Source organism: Aquarana catesbeiana, linkage group LG05, assembly GCF_042186555.1.
Source record: "Aquarana catesbeiana isolate 2022-GZ linkage group LG05, ASM4218655v1, whole genome shotgun sequence".
Classification (NCBI taxonomy): domain Eukaryota; kingdom Metazoa; phylum Chordata; class Amphibia; order Anura; family Ranidae; genus Aquarana; species Aquarana catesbeiana.
This window is the reverse complement of record NC_133328.1, coordinates 37802670-37829201: the sequence shown is the minus strand read 5'-3', so window position 1 is coordinate 37829201 and position 26532 is coordinate 37802670. Positions and strand designations below refer to the sequence as shown.

At 42.7% G+C, this 26532-nt stretch overlaps 1 protein-coding gene across 1 annotated transcript in view; it reads left to right on the top strand.

Moving 5' to 3' along the window:
* VPS50 (VPS50 subunit of EARP/GARPII complex) overlaps positions 1-25702 on the top strand; it is a 390966-nt gene extending 365264 nt beyond the window's left edge. The window contains exons 24-28 of the mRNA XM_073629604.1: positions 630-726; positions 6472-6630; positions 11345-11466; positions 18069-18258; positions 22738-25702. Coding sequence (XP_073485705.1) covers positions 630-726; positions 6472-6630; positions 11345-11466; positions 18069-18258; positions 22738-22857 — 688 coding nt within the window. The 3' untranslated portion in view covers positions 22858-25702. The remainder of the gene's footprint in view (positions 1-629; positions 727-6471; positions 6631-11344; positions 11467-18068; positions 18259-22737) is intronic.
* Positions 25703-26532: the final 830 nt, after the last annotated feature.

Genomic DNA, 26532 nt, shown 5'->3' with positions numbered 1-26532 from the left:
ATTCTCTGTAAACCCGAGAGATGATTGTGTGCAAAAATCCCAGTAGATAAGCAGTTTTTGAAATACTCAGACCTGCCCACCTGCCACCCACAACCATGCCACTTTCAAAGTCACTTAAATCTGCTTTCTTCTCCATTCTGATGCTTGGTTTGAACTTCAGCAATTAGTCTTCACCACATCTAAATGCCTAAATGCATTGAGTTGCTGCCATGTGATTGGCTGATTAGCAATTTTCCAAGCAATTGAACAGGTGTAACTAATAAAGTAGCTGGTGAGGGTATAGTCATGTCTTCTCTCTCCCGCCATATGTGAAGGACTGCCTCGTAAGACACCACCATTCTTTTGCCGTGTAAATTAGGATTATAATGGTTTCCAGCTTCCTCAAATCAAACACAAAACTGTCTTCCAGCTGTTCTGTAATATTTACTGTTCTAGCCACAAGCTGCTTCTTGTGATATTTCTTCCTCCTACATATTGGATAATGATCTGTGAGCCAACTGCCTTCAAAGCCAGCAATTATAGTCAAAATCACAGTGTTATCCATCGATTGAGCAGATACACCAGCTCTGTATAGTCATGTGTCTTCCCTGCTCTGTGAACTTCATTTAACCCACAGAATTGTTTTTCAGGGTCTTCTTGGCGGAGCAGTTTGAATCTCTGCAGGCTCATCTGGACTCTGTGATGCCGTCTGCTAAAAAGCCTTTTCTGCAGCAGTTCTATTCTCAGGTCAGTGGAGGAATTGTTGATGTGTTCTCCTGAGCCCAGTACACCTGCCTGCAGTTTGAGGACACCTTGGTACAGTGAGGGAGATTACAGGCTTTGGTGATTGGAAAATATACAGTATATAATTAAAGTGGAGTTCCACCCCAAAAAAAAAAAAAAAAATAGTAATGTGCTTAAAGAAAATTAAAAAAAAAAAACATTTGGAGAAAAAAAATTTTTATTCACCTTTAAATGCCTGTTGCTAGGGAGTCCCTCGTAGTCTGCCTCCTTCGGTCCCTGGGCTCCTGACGTCACTTCCCTCGGCGTAGGAATGGAGATCGCCTCTCCACCCTCCCTCTTGTCAATCATCTGGGAGACTGGGACACATGACCGGTCCCAGATGATTGTGGGGCCAGTGACGGTGACCATTTTTTTTTTTTTTGTAAATGGAAACCCCGCTTTAAAGGCGATCTACTGACTCCTTTGAAAAATGTTAAATATAGTATTTTGTTTTATTACAGTTATTTAAAGCAGAAGTTTGGGGTTATAAAAAATAAATAAATAAAAAATCTATAGTCAACTCTATGCTGCAGCATCAGTCCCACGTCAGCTCTAATGCCCTGTACACACGATCGAAAATGCCGCCAGCAAAACTCCGATGAGAGGTTTTGGTCGGAAAATGCGACCGTGTGTATGCTTCATCGGACGTTTGCTGGCGGAATTCCAGCCAGCAAAAGATTGAGAGCAGGATCTCTATTTTTCGTTCGGAAAAAGTTCCTATCCGAAAATGCGTTCGCCTGTATGCAATTCGGACGTGCAAAAAAATCACGCATGCTCGGAAACAATTCGACGCATGCTCGGAAGCATTGAACTTAATTTTCTCGGCTCGTCGTAGTGTTGTACGTCACCGCGTTCTTGATGGTCGAAAGTTCAGAAAACTTTTGTGTGACCGTGTGTATGCAAGGCAAGCTTGAGAGGAATCCTGTCGGAAAAGCCACCATAACGTTTTCCGACCAAAATTTCAATCGTGTGTACGCGGCATAAGACCAAGAACTGAGTGATCACATGACCACTGATCACTTAGTTCTTGGTCTTCTCATAGCAGAGAGTGATGACTGTCAGTCGCCGCTCTCTGTTCAATCCCTCCAGCGCTCACTGGAATGCTGGGCTGACGCAGCTGGCTCAGGTGTGCGCTGAGGAAGCTGTGCTGCAGACTGAGGACGTACTGTGAATGCAGGTTGTCATGGACCCGCCCCCTGATGGAACATTACCACTCCTGCAGTCGTCTTCTTGTTCTGGTAATGCCACCAGTACTTCTTCTGCCAATGGGGCAGTTATGTTTTTACAGGGCTGACTGGTTTTTGTAGTATAATGTGTGAGCATCTCTCACTCCTGCAGTACTGTGTGCCAAACCCGCCTGTTAACCCTCCCCATAGGGGGCTTAGAAATAACCAGCTGGACTCACAGTAAATGTGCAGGATTGTTCTGCCAGCTGTGTGGAGAGGGTAAGTATTGTTATTTTTTTAATACGTGGGGGGGGGACACAAAAAATATATAAAAAAAATAGCTGGAGTCACGCTTTAAAGGAGAAGTACAGCCAAAGCTTTTTCGGCTGTACTTCTGTGGATTACAGGAGTGCAGACGTCACAGAGCCAGTCCAGGCTCGGGCAAAGATTGCAACCGTATGTTTGGGATCTGCCCACATGCCTGGACTGGCACCTGGCTCAGCCTCTCAGCAAACCACTAAGAGCCTGAACCAACCGCTCCCGAACCCCCCCCCCCCCCCACAGCCCAGCGCTGATGAGTAAATATCAGGAAATTTCCTACAAGTTAACCACACGCTGGTACCGCACTCCGTCAATTTTGGCTAAAATATTTCCCAATCAGTCTGATCGATGCTGGCGCTGTGAACAACACCCAGGCACTATTCTCCATATTTTTTGGGAATGCCCCAAACTTCAAACATTTTGGCAACCGGTCCTTCGACTCATTCATAAATTCACAGACATTCCCCTATCCAATGATCCTGCTGCAGTTCTACTGAACCTTACTCCCATGTCAAGAAAGCGGTATCACAAAGCCCTTCTTAAGCACCTTCTCAACGCCACTCGGGCTTGCATACCGAGCCAATGGAAGCAACAATCTGCCCCCCACAGTAGCCCAATGGTTCACAAGGGTTAATGATATTGAACAGATGGAAGATTTGACTGCAACTATTCAGGATAAATTGCTTCTCGGATGAATAGCTTCACTATACATAGTTCGGCCTTAATAAATGCCAGAAGCTTCACCTTTAAACCTGATGTTCGCATTGCTTGATGAGCATAGGGTGCCCCTCACTCCCTAGGTGGGACTTCTTCCCCCCTCCCTTTCATTGGCTCCCACTGCTGTCAGTAAAATCCAATGACTTGGGGGGCGGGGCCGAGTCCTGCTGTCTGTGTCAATGGATGCAGCAGCAGGACATAGGAGCGCGCCCGCATGAGTGCCCCGAGGGAGAGTGTCTCTCCAACGGGACACTCGAGAAGAGGAGGAGACAGGAGTGCCGCTGAGGGACCCCAGAAGAGGAGGATCAGGGCCCCTCTGTGCAAAGCCAACTGCACAGAGGAGGCAAGTATGACATGTTTGTTTTAAAAAGAAAAAAAAAAAACAAACTTTAGATATCCTTTAAAAACCACTTCCAGACTGCCCGCCGTAGTTTTACGTCGCTACTTTGGAGAGGGATACTGTTGTTATGGTAGCAGCTAGCTACCATAACCCCGAGTGGTCCGTTTCAAGATAAAAGTGGCCTCTGCCTCGGATTCGCCATGAGATCACTTTTATTAGCGGCGGGAGAGGGCCCCCCCTCCCGCCGCCCTCCGGTGCCCTCCGCCGCTTACCAGAGCCGTCGGTAGCGGCGGAGGTGATCAGATCCTCTCCCTAGCCTGGCATGGAGATGAGTGAGGGGAAGATGGCCCCCACCTGTCTCCAAATCATTGCATGGTGGAAGCGACGTCAAAACCTCACTTCCGCCCAATGCTCTTAAAGGGACATTTTTTATTTATTTTTAAATGACATAAAAAAAACAATTTTTATTGCATTTTAGTGTAAATATGAGATCTGAGGTCTTTTTGACCCCAGATCTCATATTTAAGAGGTCCTGTCATACTTTTTTTCTATTACAAGGGATGTTTACATTCCTTGTAATAGGAATAAAAGTGACCCAATTTTTTTTTAAAAGAACAGTGTAAAAATTAAAAATAAAAGGTAAAATTAATTTAAAAAAAAATGTGAGCAGCTCCCGCATATGAAAACAATGTTCAAACCACACATGTGAGGTATCGCCGCGATTGTTAGAGTGAGAGCAATAATTCTAGCCCTAGACCTCCTCTGTAACTCAAAACATGCAACCTGTAGAATTTTTTTAAACGTTGCCTATGGAGATTTTTAAGGGTAAAAGTTTGTCGCCATTCCACGAGCGGGCGCAACTTTGAAGCGTGACATGTTGGGTATCAATTTACTTGGCGTAACACTATCTTTCACAATATAAAAAAAAATTGGACTAACTTTACTGTTGTCTTATTTTTGTAATTCAAAAAAGTGATTTTTTTTTTTCCCCAAAAAAATATATAATGTTTGGGGGTTCTAAGTAATCTTCTAGCAAAAAAAACTGTTTTTAATTTCCTTAAGTGGTTAAAAGCAAACAATTTTTGAAGCACTTTTGAAAGACACTAATCAAGTCATTGAATGTACTGTTGAGAATTATGGTAGGAATATACATTCAAAAATCTACTAGTGTGTGGCCAGTTTAGGAGCGGGCACACCCCAAATTCCCAGACATTCATCAGAGCAGTTGCTGAGAATGAAGTTTTATCTCAAGATGGCAGAGATGGAAAGCTCATAGGTGACCATAACCAAAGGGCATTTAAAGCTTGTATCAGATTTAAATAATCTGATATTATAAAATTAGCAGGTGGAATATTTCAGCTATTTTGTTTTCATGTGATCTTATGGCAGTGGCTCTCAACTCCTGTCCTCAGGACTCACTAACAGGCCAGGTTTGCAACATAACTGAAATACATCACAGGTGATATAATTTGCTACTCAGTGATTGCAGTATTCTAGTCTACATCTCGCGGTCATACAACCCTGTACCCAAAGACATTTTTTATCATTTTTTTCACACAAATAGAGCTTTCTTTTTAGTGATATTAAATCACCACTGGGTTTTATTTTATTTTTTTGCTAAATAAACGAAAAAATCCAGAAATTTTTGAAAGGGGGAAAAAAAGGTTTTTTTTTATAGTTTGTTATAACATTTTGCAAACAGGTATTTTTTTTCCTTCACTGATGTGCACTGATGAGGCGGTATTGATGGGCACTGATGAGGCGGCACTGGTGGGCATTGATGGACACTGATGAGGCGGCACTGATAGGTGGCACTGATAAGCGGCACTGATGGGCTCCTATTGGTAGCACTGGTGGGCACTGTTGGGACTGCACTGATAATCAGTGTGCTGATTATCAGTGTACATGTCTCTTTTGGAGAAGCCAGTTATCGGTTCTTTTTGCCCTTCCTCATGCTGTCAGGGTACGCAGCGGGCGCTATCACGGAAGGCCATTATATGATGCCCTCACAGAACTAGTCGTCCACGCTGTAGCCATCATTTGGCTATAGCATGGTCAGCAAGTGGTTAAAGTAGTTCTAAAGTCTCAGGGTTTTTACCTTAATGCACTCTATGCATTAAGGTAAAAAAAGCTTCTCTGCTGCAAGATCCCCCCCCCCCAGCCCCCCTTATTCTTGAGCCCGATCTGATCCAGGGACATGCTGATTGGGCAGATATATAGCAGTAGGAGTCATTGGCTCCAGCTCTGGTCAAGCAACTCCAGTGATGAGTCAATGGACTAAGTAGTGGGTCTCAGGAGTGATTACGCACAAGTGTCCCCATGGAGCAGGTAAGTATAGAGATGCTTGTAATTTTTTTTTTTTTTCCCTTTACAATCACTTTAAACTCCTGTGTTGGAGCTTACACAGAGGAATGATGTCATGGATTGTCATGGATTCCCCCCACATTTCACTGTTTTCAGGCCTGGTGATTGGTCGCTCCAGCCCGAGTCACATAAGGGAGGTTGTGTACTCTGTTAGCAAGAGCTCTGACAGTGCTGGGGGGAGGTCAGGGAGCATGAAGGCGTAAAATATACCTAATTGTGGTAGAGGCATGTGCCAACATAAGAACCTACTTCATCCAAAATTAACATTTTTATTTTTAGGCTGTCACTGATTAGCTGGATCACCCACTGGCTTCTGTTATCCCTTTGAGCTTCTAGTGTACTGGCATTACTAGCAGCAGTTCATAATACAAAGGATGTGATGCTACAACCTCTGCAACCAATATTTGGGATGTAAGAGACGCACCTTTGCTGAGAACACAGCCGCACAAGCTGCAAAGCAAACATCTGAACAAGAAGGTCAGCAGCATGGTGTCCAATGCTCCTAAAATCTTTATTATGAATATATCAGGGATAAAAGAATCCAGATACACAGAAAAGTGTTGACACACTACTAGAGCGATACTAGCAGCAGTTCATCTTTGCAAAAGATTTAGGTATCTCAATGCAGGGTCGCCTCTTAATTTGTGTGTTTTAAATTGAAAGCTGTTTACCAGCAATCACACAACACTGAAATATCCATCTGTCTCTATAATTTCTGTTACCGATATGACATAAATGAAAGATATAGTGGTTTTGATCCCATTACATTGACACCTCTCGCATTTAACGTGTATTTTGCAGACCGTGTCCACCGCCAGCGAGCTCCGCAAGCCAATTTACTGGATCGTAGCGGCGAAGGCTATTGATTACGAGCAATTACTTGTGCTTATGGCGAACGTGAAATGGGATGTAAAGGAAATCATGTCACAGCACAATGTATATGTTGATGCTTTATTGAAGGTAATTCTTTCCTCACTACACGGGATCTTTATATTGAACGAACAGCGCACATTTAGGTCTCTAAGCTTTGCGTTGTGTATTTGTTTTCTGTCATCTCCCAATGTCATTGAAACTTCAATGCTTTTCAAAGACTCTGAAAGAAAGTAAAGACCACAACTAGGACACACACATGATTAATGACTAGCTACAGTGCCTTGAAAAGTATTTATACCCCTTGAAATTTTGTCATGTTACAACCAAAGACCTCAATGTATTTTATTGGGATTTTATGTGATAGACCAAAACAAAGTGGCACATAATTGTGAAGTGGAAGGAAAATGATAAATGGTTTTCAAAATTTTTTACAAATAAATATCTGAAAAGTGTGGGGTGCATTTGTATTCAGCCCCCTTTACTCTGATACCCCTAACCAAAATCTAGTTTCTGAATTGCTTTCAGAAGTCACCTAATTAGTAAATAGAGTCCACCTGTGTGTAATTTAATCTTGGTAAAAAATACAGCTGTTCTTTGAAGCCCTCAGAGGTTTGTTAGAGAACCTTCCTGAACAAACAGCATCATGAACGCCAAGGAACACACCAGACAGGTCAGGGATAAAGTTGTTGGAAAGTTTAAAGCAGGGTTAGGTTATTTTTTTTTTTTTTTATAACCTAAGCTTTGAACATCTCACAGAGCACTGTTCAATCCATCATCCGAAAATAGAAAGAGTATGGCACAACTGCAAACCCATAAAGACATGGCTGTCCACCTAAACTGACAGGCCAGGCAAGGAGAGCATTAATCAGAGAAGCCGCCAAAAGGTCCATGGTAACTCTGGAGGAGCTGCAGAGATCCACAGCTCAGGTGGGAGAATCTGTCCACAGGACAACTATTAGTCGTGCTCTCCACAAATCTGGCCTTTATGGAAGAGTGGCAAGAAGAAAGCCAAGCCATAAGAAGTCCATTTTGCGAGAAGCCATGTGGGGGACACAGCAAACATGTGGAAGAAGGTGCTCTGGTCAGATAAGAACAAAATGTAACATTTGGCCTCAAAGCAAAACGCTATCTGTGGTGGAAAACTAACAAACACTGCACATCACCCTGAATACACCATCCCCACTGATAAACATGGTGGTGGCAACATCATGTTGTGAGGATGCTTTTCTTCAGCAGGGACAGGGAAGCTCATCAGAGTTGATGGGAAGATGGATGGAGCCAAATACAGGGCAATCTTAGAAGAACACCTGTTAGAATCTGCAAAAGACTTGAGACTGAGACGGAGGTTCGCCTTCCAGCAGGTCAATGACCCTAAACATGCAGCCAGAGCTACAATGAATGGTTTAGATCAAAGCATATTCATGTGTTAGAATGTCCCAGTCAAAGTCCAGACCTAAATCCAACTGAGAATCTGTGGCAAGACTTGCAAATTGCTGTTACTGTAGCAGATGCTCTCCATCCAATCTGACAGAGCTTGAGCTATTTTGCAAAGAATAATGGGCAAAAATGTCACTCTCTAGATGTGCAAAGCTAATAGAGACATCCCCAAAAAGATTTGCAGCTGTAATTGCAGAGAAAGTTGGTTCTACAAAATATTGATTTAGGGGGGCTGAATACAAATGCACGCCACACTTTTCAGATCCTTATTTGTAAACAATTTGGAAAACCATTAATCATTTTCCTTCCACTTCACAATTACAGTTGTGATCATAAGTTTACATACCCTGGCAGAATTTATGATTTCTTGGCCATTTTTCAGAGAATATGAATGATAAAACGAAAAATTTTCTTTCACTCATGGTTAGTGTTTGGCTGAAGCCATTTATTATCAATCAACTGTGTTTACTCTTTTTAAATCATAATGACAACAGAAACTACCCAAATGACCCTGATCAAAAGTTTACATTCCCCAGTTCTTAATACCGTGTATTGCCGCCTTTAACATCAATGACAGCTTGAAGTCTTTTGTGGTATTTGTGGATGAGGCTCTTTATCTTCTCAGATGGTAAAGCTGCCCATTCCTCTTGGCAAAAAGCCTCCAGTTCCTGTAAATTCTTGGGCTGTCTTGCACGTTTGAGATCTCCCCAGAGTGGCTCAATGATACTGAGGTCAGGAGACTGAGATGGCCACTCCAGAACCTTCACTTTATTCTGCTGTAGCCAATGACAGGTCAACTTGGCCTTGTGTTTTGGATCATTGTCATGTTGGAATGTCCAAGTACATCCCATGCGCGGCTTCCTGGCTGATGAATGCAAATGTTCCTCCTGTATTTTTTGATAACATACTGCATTCATCTTGCCAACAATTTTGACCAAATTTCCTGTGCCTTTGTAGCTCACACATCCCCAAAACCTCAGCGATCCACCTTTGTGTTTCACAGTAGGAATGGTGTACCTACATCATAGGCCTTGTTGACTCCTCTCCAAATGTAGTGTTTATGGTTGTGGCCAAAAAAGCTCAACTTTGGTCTCATCACTCCAAATGACTTTGTGCCAGAAGGTCTGAGGCTTGTCTCTGTGCTGTTTGGCGTATTGTAAGTGGGATACTTTGTGGAATTTGTGTAGTAATGACTTTCTTCTGGTGAATCGACCATGCAGCCCATCTTTCTTCAAGTGCCTCCTTATTGTGCATCTTGAAACAGCCACACCACATGTTTTCAGAGAGTCCTGTGTTTCACCTGAAGTTATTTTGTTGGTTTTTCTTTGCATCCCGAACAATTTTCCTGGCAGTTGTGGCTAACATTTTAATTGGTCTACCTGACCGTGGTTTGGTTTCAACAGAACCCCTCATTAGAGTTTGAACACTGCTGATTGGCATTCTCAATTCCTTGGATATCTTTTTATACCCCAATACCTGTTTTATACAGTTCAACCACCTTTTCCCGCAGATCCTTTGACAATTCTTTTGCTTTCCCCATGACTCAGAATGCAGAAATGTTAGTGCAGCACTGGATGAAAGATGCAAGGGTCTGTCAGAAACTCATTGACCATTTATACACACACACTAATTACAAGCAAACAGATCACAGGTGAGGATGGTTACCCTTTAATAGCCATTCAAACCCCTTTGTGTCAACTTGTGTGCATGTTATCAGGCCAAAATCACCAGGGTATGTAAACTTTTGATCAGGATCATTTGGGTAGTTTCTGTTGCCATTATGATTTAAAAACAGTAAACACAGTTGATTGATAATAAATGGCTTCACCAAACACTAACCATGAGTGAAAGAAAAGTGTGTTGTCATTCATATTCTCTGAAAAATGGCCAAGAAATCATAACTTCTGTCAGGGTATGTAAACTTATGAGCACAACTGTATGTGTCACTTTTTGTTGGTGTGTCACATAAAATCCCAATAAAATACATTTAAGTTTTTGGTTGTAACATGACAAAAAATGTGGAAAATTTCAAGGGGTATGAATACTTTTTCAAGGCACTGTAGTTACTTGTGTCTGAAAAGCATACATACATTGAAAAAAGACACATGTCCTTCAGATCTATCAAAAGGACAAAAATAAATTAAGCCTAAGCTCTGGTGCTGCCCCCCCTTGTATTTAAGCTTTTTTATTTTTTTTTTTTAATCCCTTTGTTTTCAAAGTCTTCAGGCTGGTCACTCCTAACATGCGGGGTGTTCTCACTGGAATGGATCTTCCCCTGGCTGTTGCCGATCTTCAGTGACACAGGGAACGTTGACATTGTCGCTCTCTCTGCATTATTACTGTGCGAGTGCAGGGTGCCATGGTGATGTTTCATCAGGTCCACGACACCCTGCACTCACAGTATGTTCTCAGTCTTCAGCCCAGCTTTCTTCAGCTCAGAAAACTGAGCACATCTAGTTGCAGAACTGAATCTCTTAAGGGGATAAGCACCATAGAAAAGATGAGTATTGCAGCCAGAGCAGTTTTCAACTATTGCAGGGGGGGGGGGACTATTTAAAAAAAAAAAAAAAAAAAAAAAAGCCTAGAGTTGGCCTTTACAAACCTTGCATCCTCAGGACCCCAAACCCACAGATGATCTAGAGGAATTCAGCACATTCTGTACAAAGTGGTTCAACTGCTTCAACGGGGAAAATAATTGCTTCCTGAGCCTCTAAGACAATATGGGGTGGATTACGGTTGCTCAACGGTAGACCTGTCTGCTGACCCCCCGCTGAGCAGAGCGGACTCTGTTCCGTGGGTGGTTAGGTGTAAACAGACCTGCTGTCCGATTACACCCAGCTGTCCTCTGGTCCACCAAGACAGAGGAGATCGGATCCCCTTCCATTTGTTTTTGGTGTATTGGATTGGAGGTGGGCGGAGTTAACAGACACAACTCCGTTTACATCCGCCACTCCATAGAGGAAAGTGGAGGGCCCAATCAGACCACTCAAGTTAAAGGAACCCTAGATAACCCTCCTATCAACAATATACAGTGTTACTTTTTTTATAAATATTTATAGCCAATTATATTTTGTGTATTGGGAAACATATCCAGCCTTTTTTTTACGCCAGTTGACTAGAACTAGCTCTTGCGGATGTATTACACATTATCACAGCTCTTACTGTAAAGAAGACTTTCTGTATCCTCCTACTGCTTGAAACTGAGTAGTAAATAAAGTAAACAAAAGTAGCAATTGCCATGTCACAGGTGGTTTATATAGGTTTTGTATAATAATAATAATATTATATTGTAAAGTGTTGCACAGACTGTTGGCGCTGTATAAATCCTGTATACTAATAATATATTGAAACTATTATGCTACAGGAATTCGAACAGTTTAACAAGAAATTGGCTGAGCTGTCAAAGCACGTCCGTATACCTTTGCCTGTGTCGAATATCCTCTGGGAACATTGTATACGACTCGCCAACAGGACGCTTGTGGAAGGGTGGGTACCCACATTTTTTAAAATTTTTTTTATAACTGCCACGACAGTGAACCTGTTACAGGTTCACTTTTTTTTATTTATATTTTAGATGAGAAAGAATTTAACAAAGTCAGTGGCTGCAACATTTGGCCGAAGAAAGAATTGAAAATGACATCATACAGTTCTTAAAATCATGGTTCAAGAGTAAACTAGTTGAACAGGGTCTAGAAAGGGGTCACAGTGAGCACCAGGATGAGCAGCAGTCAGTTAAGAATTGGTAGGTGGAGATGGAAAGGGGGGGGGGAGGCCCTATTAACTGATACTTCCAATCCACTTCCAATCAAGTGGAGGATGCAGAATCAATTGGAGGGTCATTAATTAGCAATCTAGTTTGATACCACTGGGTATATTGGAAACACTTCATTATAGACTGTTGCGCACCAACAGGTAGGTTTTGAACAGAGTATTCCCAAATGTCAAAAAATTTGACCCGTGATTCTTTGCTTAACTACTTGGTGCCCATCGGACGCCCATGGACGTCCTCGGGTTTCAATAGTTATACTGGGATGATGCCTGCACCTACAGGCATCATCTCAGTATGGATGTTTTCAGCCGGCGATTCCCAGTAAGGCATAAGCGATCTGAGTGGCTAATTAGCCACTCAGTCACTTCTGTGGGCGGCAGAAGGTAGTCCCCCCACCTTCCCAAGGCCACCGCCTTTCCCAGACTCTACCGTCCCATTGATGAGCCTGGGAGCGATGGCTGCACTGATCAGAGCGAGAGAGGAACTGGGAGCGCCAAGAAGTTTGTCACTTCTGGTTCCGCCTCTTTGTGCGGATAGGAAAGCAGCCGATCAGATGGATCTGTGTCTGATCGGCTCTATTGGAAGGCCAGAGGAGAGATTTGTGGTCTAATAGACCCCTAGATCTCTCCATAAAGAGTACCTTCCCAGGCCCATGCTGTCACAAGGGATCTTGTTCATCCCTTGTGATAGCGTTAAAGTAAACCCCCCCCCCCCCAAAAAAAAATTAAAGCTCCCTGTCCTACTGTGCTTACGCGCAAATGCGAATGCATACGTTAATACCGCATGTATGTGAAAACATTGATCGCACCACATATGTGAGGTCAGAACGGGACCAATAATTTTAGCACCAGACCTCCAGTGCAACTCTCAACTGGTAACATGTAAAGGCCCTTAAATGTCTCATATGGAGAATTTTAAGCACCATAGTTTGCCACCATTCCATGGGCAGTCGCAATTTTAAAGCATGGCATGTTAGGTATCGATTTAATCGGTGTAACATCATCTTTCACATTATCCAAAAAAATTGGGCTAACTTTAGTGATTTGTTTTTTTTAATTAAAAAACATTGCGTTTGAAAAACCGCTCCGCAAATAACATATGGCATAAAAAATTGCAACACCCACCATTTTATTTTATAGGGCCTCTGATAAAAAAATATATATATAATGTTTGGGAGTTCTAACTAATTTTCTAGCAAAAAAAAAGTAGATTTTTACATGTAAGAGCGAAGTGTCAGAATTGGCCCAGAGACAAAGTGGTTAAAGTGATTGTAAACGATCACCTTGTAAAACAACCCATTCAGTTTAAAATAGATATGTAATGCAAAACATTTGTGTATAGATATAAAAAAAAACATTTATAAATACCTTTTTTATAAGTAATCAAATTCCCTCTGTTCTTGGCTGCATAAGAGCTGGCGGCAGTACACTGATCTTCCCAGTGAATGGCTGTGCAGCGGGGGGCATGTCAGGGCAAGTCTAATCCAGGGAGGAGAGCAGGCTGAGTTTCCAGCATAGCTAGAGAACTGACCACAGTGTGCTCTCCTGCTTAGTGTGGTCAGCTTTTAATAGGAAAGCAAGGGTACTAGCAGGAACAGGAGACTTTCTCATACAAATATATGGTACAGCAGGCACATATCAGGAAAATGAAGTGTCGGGGTAACAATTACTTTAACCACATGCCGACCAGCGCACGACGATGTACAGTGTGCTCTCCTGGGGTGGGCAAATGGGCGCACAGGTACATCCCCTTTAAATCGCGGCATTGTGAGCGCACGCGCGCCGTGTACTCCATGCCCGCGGACTCAATGTCCACCGGGGTCCCTGGGAGATGTCTATGCAAACAAGGCATTTCCCTGTTCTGCCTAGTGCAGTGGTTCTCAACTCCAGTCCTCGGGACCCACCAACAGGCCAGATTTTAGGTATTACCTTGGGGAGTTGCAGACTAGAATACTGCAATCACTGAGCAGCAAGTGATATCACCTGTGATGTATTTCAGCTATCTTGCAAACCTGGCCTGTTGGTGGGTCCTGAGGACTGGAGTTGAGAACCACTGGCCTAGTGACATGACAGAGGTCTACTGCTCCCTGTCATCAGGAGCAGTGATCTCTGTCATGTTGTAGTGAGCCCATCCCCCCCACAGTTAGAATCACTCCCTAGGGGACACACTTAACACCTTGATCGCCCCCCTAGTGTTTAACCCCTTCCCTGCCAGTGTCATTTACACAGTAATCAGTGCATTTTTATAGCACTGATCGCTGTATAAATGACAATGGTCCCAAAATAGTGTCCGATTAAGATGACATTCCTACCTAGGTTACTCTATTATTTTAGGACTTTACCGATTGCAGTTCCGAGGGGAGATATTCGGCGATTGGAAACGGATGTCCTCCGTTTTATTTGGAATAATAAGAAACCTCGAATGAATAAATTGACACTGTACGTCTCAAAACGGTCTGGTGGTCTTGGCCTCCCTAAGCTACAAGCTTATTACCAAGCGGCTCAAATAACCCAGCTTTCTTACACAACGGCCAAAGGTTCTACACCCCTCTGGGTCTCTATTGAGGCCCTCTCGTGCCACCCTTTCGCTATAGGTTCTTTAATGTGGCTCCCTGGCCGTCTTCGCCCTCCTATTTTGTGTCCTACCCTGTCTCATTCACTAGCGGCCTGGGACAGAGTACAACACCGTAAACCTCTGTCCTCCCCACATACTCCATTAGCTCCCATATTCTTTAACCCTGAATTCTCCCCTGGAATGACTCCAATGCTGTTTCTATGGTGGCTCAATAAAGGGCTCCTTAGGATACGAGACTACCTTAATGGAGATCAGCCGTATTCGATACAATATCTTAAAGACACATTCCAGATGCCTTCCGGCGAACTATTTAGATATAATCAAATTATTTCCTTTGTAAGATTTAAACTGAACCGGTTGGATAGACCCCTGGTACTTACAAATTTTGAATTATCTTGCCAAATGAGGGGCCTTTTACGGGGAAGGATATCTGCAATATACGCTATCCTTACTGACCTGGGGACTAAGCTTCCTTACATAAATCAATGGGAACGGGACTTGAACACCACGTTGGAATTATCGGATTGGCAAGATATTGCCTATGCTTTATCCAAAATATCAATCAATACAACTTTAATTGAAGCAAATTATAAAACACTTCTGCGTTGGTATTTGGTCCCGACCAGAGTTGCAAAGATGCACCCATCTGCGTTGCCCACCTGCTTCAGGCGTTGTGGCCAGATGGGTACAATGTTCCATGTTTGGTCGCAATGCCCTGTGGTCACTAGATTTTGGATTCGTATATTTAATCTAGTATATTCTGTGATGGGGGTTAATATACGGAGATCCCCGGAACCAGCGTTTTTTCACAAATTACCTGATGAGGTCCCCAAAAAATCGACAAAATTAATAGCATATATTTTTCTGGAAGCTAGAATTACTGTTGCTAAATACTGGAAGCAGTCGATGGTTCCTCTTGATTACGTGAAGAATAAACTTAACTGGATCATGGTTAATGACAGACTTACCTGTGTCCTTCGTAATTCTACCAATAAGTTCGATGTAACCTGGGACCCGTGGATTCGCTATCTATCTACACCTTAAAGCGATTCCGGCTGACCTTTCTTTCTTTCTTTCTTTCTTTCTTTCTTTCTTTCTTTCTTTCTTTCTTTCTTTCTTTCTTTCTTTCTTTCTTTCTTTCTTTCTTTCTTTCTTTCTTTCTTCATGCTGACCTGGTTATTGTTGCCAACTATGAGATGCTATGACAGAACATATATCTCTATGCTGACATGATACTAGTAGAAATGTATACAGGGGTTCCCTTTTTCCCTTCCCAACCCCCCCCCCCCCCCCCTTCTTCCCTCCCCTCTGTTCCTTACAACATACATTATTCCCCCTGTACATGTCATTCCTAATGCTATAATTTAAAGTAGCTTGAATCAACCTGTAACCGGTCCCTACTCTGTTAGAGATGTATTCTTTTTCTTTTCATTTGATTCTACAGTGAATGGCTTAATATTTTGGGTTATATATTATGTTACTTGGTTAAGTTAATTGGCATTTCTGCCAAACACATTTTGCATTAAGTTTGCTCAGTTTATTATCTAAAGGTCCTAAGTTTATGATTATTTGAAAAGGAGCACTATTTGTGGGTGCTCGATACTCATTCCTATTTTTGTCACTTGTGCTTTATACAACATTGATACTTCAATAAAAATATTGAAAATGAAAAATAGTGTCCGATGTGTCCGCCATAATGTCGCAGTCATTACTAATTTTAAAAAAAAGAATAATATAAATGCCATAAATCTATCCTCTATTTTGTAGACACAATAACTTTTGCGCAAACCAATCAATATACACTTATTGCGATTTTTTTTTTTTTTTTTTACCAAAAATATGTAGAAGAATACATATCGGCCTAAACTGAGAAAGAAATTTTGTTTTTTTTATATTTTTTTTGAGGGATATTTATTGTAGCAAAAAGTAAAAAACAATTGCTTTTTTTTTTTTTCAAAATAAAATTGGCGCTCTTTTTTTGTTTATAGTGCAAAAAATAAAAACCGCAGAGGTGATCAAATACCACCAAAAGAAAGCTCTATTTGTGGGGTAAAAAGGACGTCAATTAGGGTTGTCCCGATACCACTTTTTTAGGACCGAGTACAAGTACCGATACTTTTTTCAAGTACTTGCCAATACCGATTACCGATACTTTTTTTTTAATGTCACGTGACAGTGTTTTTTTTTTTTTTTTTTTTTTTTTTAACAGTGCTTTCTTTTTTTTTGGGGGGGGGGGGGGGGGGGGGTGAACGGTGTATGTGTGTGTGTTTTTTTTTTTTTTTTTTATTTACAATTTTTATTATTTACAATAATTTTTTTTTTTTATTCTTTATTGCAATATGTGTTTTTTTTGTTTTTTTTTTAATCAGCCCTGTTGGGGGCTTTGGTGAGATATCAGGGGTCTTAACAGACCTTTGATATCTCCCCCTTGAGACAGAGAAAGAGACAGAGGATAGAGATTCCCCAGTCCCTTTCTCTGCAGCCTCAGCTGCACTGAGAATGAATGGAGAGAAGACAGCGGCTCCTCTCCATTCATAAACTGACACATCGTAATCACAGGAGATTACAATGTTTCAGTTATGTGAATGGACAGAGTCAGCTGACTCTATCCATTCACAAAGGAAGGAGGAGGAGGACGGCGGAACGGAGGGGGAGAACGGAGGGGGACAGAGAAGGAGAGAGGAACAGAGGGGACAGCAGGGGGGACAGAAAAGGAGAGAGGAACGGAGGGGACAGCGGAGGGGGACAGAAAAGGAGAGAGGAACGGAGGGGACAGCAGAGAGGCACAGCAGAACGGAGGGGACAGCGGAGGGGGACAGAAAAGGAGAGAAGAACGGAGGGGACAGCGGAGAGGGACAGAAAAGGAGAGAGGAATGGAGGGGGACAGCGGAGGGCGACAGCGGAGAGGCACAGAGAAGGAGAGAGGAATGGAGGGGGACAGCGGAGGGGGACAGAGGAACGGAGGGGGACAGAGGAAAGGAGGGGGCATGGAGGAGGATGCAGTGACAGTCAGCGGTGAGCGATCACCGCTGTATGTCACTAAAGCTGCTGAAAGCCGCTGGGGGAGAATCTTGTAACTCCCCCACGCGCCGATCACAGCTGTCTTCTAGGTATCGGGGGAAGCATCGGGAACATTTGCCCGAGTACAAGTACTTGGGCAAATGCTCGGTATCGGTGCCGATACCGATACTAGTATCTGTATCGGGACAACCCTAACGTCAATGTTGTTTGGGTACAGCATCGCACGACCGCGCAATTGTCAGCTAAATTGACGCAGTGCCGTATCGCAAAAAGTGCTCTGGTCAGGAAGGGGGTAAATCCTTCCGGGGCTGAAGTGGTTAAGGAGGCCTCCACCCAGTCCATGCGCAAAACATAAGATTGTTTAGCTATAAACAAAGAAATAGTGGGGGGTTTCCAGGTAGATCCACTTATGGAGGATTGTCTCCCATGCTGCAAGGGATATAATAGTAAGGAGTTTTTTGCAGCCTCTTGAGATCCTAGTACCTGGAATGTCAATTAGTCCAAAAAGTGCCCATTCAGGGGTCAGAGGTAGGTAGGTTACTAAATGCGTGGTGGTATAACGCACCACTGAACACCAAATGTTTAACCCTGGGGCACGACCAGAAAGCATGGAACAAATCTGCATTTGGGTGACCACACTTTGGGCAGCAGTTACAGCTTCACTTTAATGACCATGAGCTACTTTTTTTTTAAATACTAATAAAGATGGTGGTGTCCCATTTAGGTACGCCAATGTGAAGAAGTGCAGCAATGAAGGGCGAGCTCTGATGCAGTTGGATTATCAGCAGTTCCTGATGAAGCTGGAGAAGCTAACAGATATCCGGCCCATTCCTGATAAGGAGTTTGTGGAAACTTACATTAAGGCTTATTACCTGACTGAGAACGACATGGAGCGATGGATCAAGGAGCACAGAGTGAGCAATCATATACAGTAGCTTTATATTATTCAGACGTTGACCTAGAAAAAAATCCAGGAGCCCAGATAGCCCAAGTTCCTGAAAATTCCTACAGTTCATACAGAGCACCCAGCGGGCACATCTGTTAGTGAAGGAAATGGTTTGTATGTGCCAGCTTGGCTCAATAATCTGTTTAAAGGCACAGTGAACATTAGAGTTAATGCCCCGTACACACGGTCGGACTTTGTTCGGACATTCCGACAACAAAATCCTAGGATTTTTTCCGACGGATGTTGGCTCAAACTTGTCTTGCATACACACGGTCACACAAAGTTGTCGGAAAATCCGATCGTTCTAAATGCGGTGACGTAAAACACGTACGTCGGGACTATAAACGGGGCAGTGGCCAATAGCTTTCATCTCTTTATTTATTCTGAGCATGCGTGGCACTTTGTCCGTCGGATTTGTGTACACACGATCGGAATTTCCGACAACGGATTTTGTTGTCGGAAAATTTTATCTCCTGCTCTCCAACTTTGTGTCGGAAAATCCAATGGAAAATGTCCGATGGAGCCCACACATGGTCGGAATTTCCGACAACACGTTCCGATCGGACATTTTCCATCGGAAAATCCGACCGTGTGTACGGGGCATTAGGCTTTAAAGCCAAACTCAAGACAAATATAAAACAACAGCAATTACTGATTTGATATCAGCTTCTTGTACTGCCTTGCACAGTAAAGCTCAGGCTGAAAGAGGGAAAGGCTGCACTAGGGACCAATCAAGTGTGCTGTGTGTGAATATAATAACAAGGAGTATGTTTGAGAGAGGGCAGTCTAAGCTGATCAGGCTTTTGCTTCTTTGTCATTGAGCTATCACAGCCAGGGGACATAAAGCCCCTTTCACACAGTCATTCAGTCTAGATCCGTCTGTCAGTTGTTCGGACTGATCCAGACTGAGCCACAATGTATGTCTATGGGTGGATGTAAATAGATGATCATCCGTTTACATCAGCCTACATCCGCATCTGTTCAGCTAAATTTTTTTTAAACGGAACAAGGCTTCGTCCTTTTCCATTTAGATCAGGGATATCCAACCTGCGGCCCAACACAAAAATCATAACCGTAAAATGTTGATTTTTTAGGGGGGGGATTTTTTCACACTTTGCAAACACATGCGGCTGAAGACAAATTTGACAATGTCTCTTTACTGGACTTTTATAAATTTTAATTTCCCAAAGAAAAATCTCCCACTCTTCACAATCATGCCTTATTCATATCATCAGTTTTCGGAAGCACCTGTACTTGTGAGCAATTATTTTCAAGGATGAGGCACACAAAGGGAAAATAAGAACCAAAATATCTTGTTTTGTCTGATTTATTGTAAACCAGAACATACAATATCTCACAAAAGTGAGTACACCCCTCACATTTTAGTAAATATTTTATTCTATCTTTTCATGTGACAACACTGAAGAAATAACACTTTCCTACAATGTAAAGTAGTGAGTGTACAGCTTGTATAACAGTGTAAATTTGCTGTCCCCTCAAAATAACTCAACACACACCCATTAATGTCTAAACTGCTGGCAACAAAAGTGAGTACACCCGTAAGTGAAAATGTCCAAATTGGGCCCAATTAGCCATTTTCCCTCCCCAGTGTCTTGTGACTAAGTGTTACAAGGTCTCAGGTGTGAATGGGGAGCAGGTGTGTTAAATTTGGCGTTATCGCTCTCACTCTCTCATACTGGTCACTGGAAGTTCAACATGACACCTCATGACAAAGAACTCTCTGAGGATCTGAAAAAAAAGAATTGTTGCTCTACATAAAGATGGCCTAGGCTATAAGAAGATTGCCAAGACCCTGAAACTGAGCTGCAGCATGGTGGCCAAGACCATACAGTGTTTTAACAGGACAGGTTCCACTCAGAACTAGACATGTGCACACTGAAATATTTTGTTTCGGAATTTCGTTTTCGTCCGAAAAATACATTTATTTAGTTACTCCCGAAATTCATTTTTATCTATTTCGTTTTTCGTAAAAAATTGCATTCGTCCGAAAATCTGAATTAATTAAGGTCGAATCTGTCATTGAAGGCTTATGGTGTCTGTCGAATGTTCAAAGAAGATTTGACGGAGCAGCTAAACTGTATGTGTACATTTCCGGTCGAATTTTCCGCCTACAAGCTAGCTGTAGTAGAATTCTAATGTTGTATGACTAGTAATAATTTTATTTATTATTTTACTAGTCAACCAACATTAGAATTTTTCTATAGCCTATGGGCGGATGCATTTGACCGAAAATGTACGATTGCGGCGTCGTACAGTTTAGCTCCTCCGTCGAATCTTCTTAGAACTTTCGACAGACACCATAAGCCAAAGATTCGACGTTTGAATTTTTTTTGTTGCTTTGTCGAATCTTCGTCGTTCATGTTGAATGGTCTACTCTACCCCACCAGTCAGCCAACTTTCACATACGTTGTGTCAGATATTGATATGGCATTATAATATAGAATCTATAATAATAACACCCCCCCCCCACACACACACACACACACACACACACACACAACATGGGCAGCCTCTGAGGCTATCACAACACTAGTATCACTATCAAGTTCACAACACTAACACAATAGCAGCAGATTATTATGAAACAGTTACGTTGAACTGTAGCTTGATTCACTATTGTTCTGCTGCTGTGCTTATGCTTAATTGCTAAATAATTCAGGTTCTCTGACAAACGGACCAGCTAAGATTGACTGTCTTCTGAAATGATTCAGTGTGTGTGTCTCTCTCTGCTAGCAAATCGTAAGTGAAAGTAAGTTGGCTGTACGTCTGTACTTAGTTCTAGCTATTTTACTGCCCCTCCTCTTTGGTTACAATTGGCCAATAACATTCATCATCATTATTTTTATCTTTTCTCTCTATGTCGAATCTTTTCTCTCTATGTAGAGTAATCTTGGACTAATAGAGTTAAGGTTAGCCACATTCGACCACAGGTTCTATAGACACAGATTGTTATTGTCAGCGTCATGTTGAATCTCCTATCTATATCTAACTGTTGTCGCAATGAAAACGAAAATAAAGCATTTGTTAGTCGGATCTTTCGGTTTTCGTATTCTGCACCTTCATTATCGTTTGTTAAAACGATATCGAAAATACCTGAAATTCGGACGAAAACAAATGCACATGTCTACTCAGAACAGGCCTTGTCATGGTCGACCAAAGGAGTTGAGTGCACGTGCTCAGCGTCATATCCAGAGGTTGTCTTTGGGAAATAGACGTATGAGTGCTGCCAGCATTGCTGCAGAGGTTGAAGGGGTGGGGGGGGGGTCAGTCTGTCAGTGCTCAGACCATATGCCGCACACTGCAAACTGCAAAAGACAAGCAGACTAAGGACATGGATTACTAGAACCATGCCTGTGGTCTGATGAGACCAAGATTATTTGGTTCAGATGGTGTCAAGCGTGTGTGGCGGCAACCAGGTGAGGAGTACAAAGACAAGTGTGTCTTGCCTACAGTCAAGCATGGTGGTGGGAGTGTCATGGTCTGGGGCTGCATGAGTGCTGCCGGCACTGGGGAGCTACAGTTCATTGAGGGAACCATGAATGCCAACATGTACTGTGACATACTGAAGCAGAGCATGATCCCCTCCCTTCTGAGACTGGGCTGCAGGGCAGTATTCCAACATGATAACAACCCCAAACACAACTCCAAGACGACCACTGCCTTGCTAAAGAAGCTGAGGGCAAAGGTGATGGACTGGCCAAGCATGTCTCCAGACCTAAACCTTATGGGACATCTGTGGGGCATCCTCAAATGAAAGGTGGAGGAGCGCAAGGTCTCTAACATCCACCAGCTCTGTGATGTTGTCGTGAAGGAGGGGAAGAGGACTCCAGTGGCAACCTGTGACGCTCTGGTGAACTCCATGTCCAAGAGGGTTAAGACCGTGCTGGAAAATAATGGTGGCCACACAAAATATTGACACTATGAGCCCAATTTGGACGTTTTCACTTTGGGGGTGTACTTACTTTTGTTGCCATCGGTTTAGACATTATTGGCTGCGTGTTTAGTTATTTTGAGGGGACAGGAAATTTACACTGTTATACAAGCTGTACACTCACTACTTTACATTGTAACAAAGTGTCATTTCTTCAGTGTTGTCACATGAAAAGATATAGTAAAATATTTACAAAAATGTGAGGGGTGTAATCACTTTTGTGAGATAGTGTGTATAGAGCAGATGTCCGCAGACTGTCACCCAAGAGTCAGATCAGCTTTTCCTATAGAAAGAGCTCTGAAAATTGGTTTTATTAGCAGATAATGAGATCATTTCAGAACTGACAGGTCCTCATTAAGAGTTGGTACTGGCTCAGTAATTGGGTGCACGGCCTTCCAAAATGGCACAATGTTGTTCTCCAGATGTCTGATTTATTCATACTTAGCATTTCTTTTCTTTTTTTTCCCTTTTTTTTTTTTTTATCTCTTTTTATAGGAATACTCCACGAAGCAGCTAACCAACTTGGTGAATGTATGCCTTGGTTCCCACATCAATAAAAAGGCCAGACAGAAGCTCCTGGCAGCTATTGATGACATGGACCGACCAAAAAGATAATCTATTGGAAGTTGCCTGCCTCCTGACTAAGTCTGATGTTACAGCTTTTCCAAGCCATCATAGCCATACTTATTAATCCCAACTCCAGCCATAACTGTTTTTTTTTTTTAATTATTGTTTTGGATAGAGTGGGGAAAGGATAAAGCCTTTGTCAATTATTGACTATGTCCTGGTTGGGGTGATTTCCTCTCACTTCCTGTCTGATAAGTGTTAGATAAAATGGGAAGTGAGTGGAACCCCCCCCCTCTTCCACCAAGGGGGGGACACAGCAAAATAAAAAAACACTTTTTTTTTTTTCTAGCAGAATGAGGAAGGGCTACAACCTCTCTCAGTATTTTTTTGCTCCTCGAGATCGCCCTCACTTCCTACGCAGGTAATGGGTGTCTCTGCTTCATGTAAATCTAAAAGAACATGTATGGCTGGAATTGTATATAAATAATGGTTACATGTCCTTTCACATTGCGGTAAATACTGTTCAGGTTCAGTTCATTATTTTATTTAAATTTATATATACATTTTTTTTCTTTTGTTGTCTTCATTATTTTTTAGCAAGGAAGGCTTGGAGGTTTTGGTTTTAATGTGAATGATCCTCCTATCGTTTAGTTAGCTATGTAACACTGGAGGTCATTGTCAGATTTCACGATTAACTACCTAATTAGTGGCTTTCCTTGTCACATCCAAGATGACATTTCTTTTATTCTTTCAGCTGGTTTGAAGTGGACCTGTTGCAGCACACAATTTTCAAAGAAGACAGGATAATAGGAGCACCATCATCCATGACAGCCAACAAGCACGGCACATGATAGTTAAGGTTTAAAGATAAAATCCAGCCTTCCCCCTCAGTCTTGCACAGTTGTACAAGCTCCTCTAACATATTGAATTGCTTTTTCTGTGAGCTTCTCACAGTGTGCGTTAGAACCTGCAGCAATTCAGGTAGAGCCCATCTCATTTCCTGGCTGGAGGATGTCCAGTATCACTTAATCCTTTACTCCCCAGCCTGACCCTGGCCCACCTCGATTAATTTATTTGATTTAAATTCTTCAGCCATGGAGGTCCAACATTACATTGGTGTTACCTAGGCCAGTCGGCATGCAAATGCAGCCTGCCTAGGAATGCCCACTCCTCCAGCCTAATGCTCCTCGATTAAGGCATTTTGTTATTTATACAACTTTTCCAAAGAGTCAGGCCAGTGCTTTCAATCAGGCCCCATTCACACCTGAGCGTAGCGTTTTCAGGCAGAAAGTCGCACGTTGCGATTTTGATGTGCTTTTGCCGTGATTTTGTACAGGTCAAAAGGTCACCAATGTGGGCCTCAGGGTTGAGGGCTCTTGAGAGGAGTAGTGAGGCAGGGAGCTGTGCTGGTCATTCCCACCAGCCATGATCTGCCTGTATGACATAGGGAAGTACAAAGAGCCAATGATGAGATCATTCACTGGATCAAAAAATGTATATAATAAAAACAGTTTTTATTTAAATCTAACATTTAGCATGTTGACGGGGAGGGTAGGGAGAAATGAGGGAAGGCAACATGTAAGCATTATAAACTTAACATAATTATCCACTTTTGAAAATTTCCGTAAACCCTTCCCTTCCATGTGAACAAAGCAAATCTGAAATCTAAGTTGAGACAATGGAGAGGCATTACAGATTTTCCTGGAAGTTTACCATGACAAGTCATTGCCAGCATCTACATTTCTGTTGCTTGAGATTCAGATGTCTCCTATTAGGTAGCCAACGGCTTCAGCAGTGTCCCAATATCTGTCCCGGAGCCCAGCCTTGTTCCCCAAGAGGTCTAGCTGTAAATAGTATGGGGTTTTATTATTTGCTTCCAGGCCTAAAGTGAAGTTCCAGCCGTTTTTGTGTTAATTAAAAGTCAGCAGCTACAAATAGTGTATGTGCTGACTTTTAATAAACACACACTCGCCTGTCCCACGGTCCAGTGATGCGGTCGCCCGAACCCCCCCGGCTCTCTCCCCGGTCTCTCGCCGACGCCAGCATTGCAAGTGTGGGCACCCCGGCTGTGACAGCTTGCGGCTTCCCAGGCGGGTGCACAGTGTCGTGTCCCAGATGATTGTAGGAGGGGAGAGGAGAACTTCCGCTCGAACGCCTAGGTGGCCCTAGCGGAAGTGGGAGCTGGGTACCTGTCAAAACTAGGTACCTGCTCCCCCCAAAAAATGACATGCCAAATGTGGCATGTAGGGGGGGGTGAGGAGTGGTAACAGTGGAACTTCCAGTTCTGGGTGGAACTCCACTTTAAGCTTGGGCATAGATGGATTGAAGTTTGTCCGGTTGTGCATGGACCAACGAAATGTTGATCAGTGTGTGGCCATCTCCACTTGACATTGCGTGGGAACGCAGACAGACACGGAGCTGTGGGTGAGCTGTGGTGAAGGAAGGAAAAATGTAAACATTTCACATTTTTGTACCCCCCCACAGCCCACCAGAATGGAACATTGGAAAGTGAACAGGGCAAAAAGGAAACAATCGATTTCTTTGTGCCCTTGCGGAGATCTGTGTTTTTCTAGTTCAGAAAAAATGCAGTTCTCTGCACAAGTATGAATGAGCTCTAAAGCTCAATTTACACTATTCTTATGGTGTTGATGTGACAAAATAAAGCCAAAATACATAATTTTTTGTTCTCCTTAATGCATGCTGTGGCATGTTGTAGTGTAATAAAATGCAGTTCCATTTTCACCCAGCACATTAACACCGGACGTTAATGTGAACTGAGTCTATTAGAAACAATGGCTTTTTCAGCAAGGTATTGCATTGAGCCTGTGTTTAGCAATGCAGCCCAATGGACATGATGCGAATTGGCCCTAAAGCTTTTTTTTTTTTTTTTTTTTTTTTTTTTTTTTAACAATTAAAATAGTTGAATTTGACTTTATGTCAGCCTCTTGTTTTCCCTCTGTACAGCAGATCTCGGTCTGGGAGAGTGAAAGCAGCCCAAGAACCAATTAATTGTGCTAAAATTGAGTTTGCTATGGAAGGGGAGAGAAGAATGACAGAGAGGAGCTGTTATGTTTTCCGTTTTCCTTTCACTGTCCAGTTATACGCCAGGGGAGGGACAAGAACTAAAAGTGTTACTTAAAGTGGAACTTAACTCACATTTTTGTGTCCTACTAATCTGGCTCCTCATACTTTTTTTTTTTTTTTTTTTTTAATTGGGGAGGGCTTCCACCTTCCTAGCCTAGGCCAGAATAAAGCCTCCCCCACCAGAAGCCTCCTGGAGGCTTTGGGGCTCCATTATAACCCACTGCGCATGCACAGTGCAGCATTATCAGGAGACGGGCTCCTCAGACCCAGAAGAGACAGCCAGCCTCCTGATGACATAACAGACAAGATTAGCTGTTTGCCTGGAGTTCAGTTCTAACACAAGGGGAAAATTGTGTGCATTCCCCTTCACAATGACATTGCAGTGCTCATTTTTTTCTTAGGTTGGCCATAGATTGCCCATTTCTTTTCTTTTTTTTTTTTTTGTTCAACCAGCGGGCTGAAAAAAAATTCAACCAGTCCCTGCTGAACTGGCTAAATTTCGATCCATTTCTGGCCAGCTTAAAGTGGTTCTAAAGGCCCAAGGTTTTTTTACCTTCATGCGTTCTATGCATGAAGGTAAAAAACTCTCTGTGCAGCAGCTCTCCCCCCCCCCCCCCATACCTACCTGAGCCTCAGTGC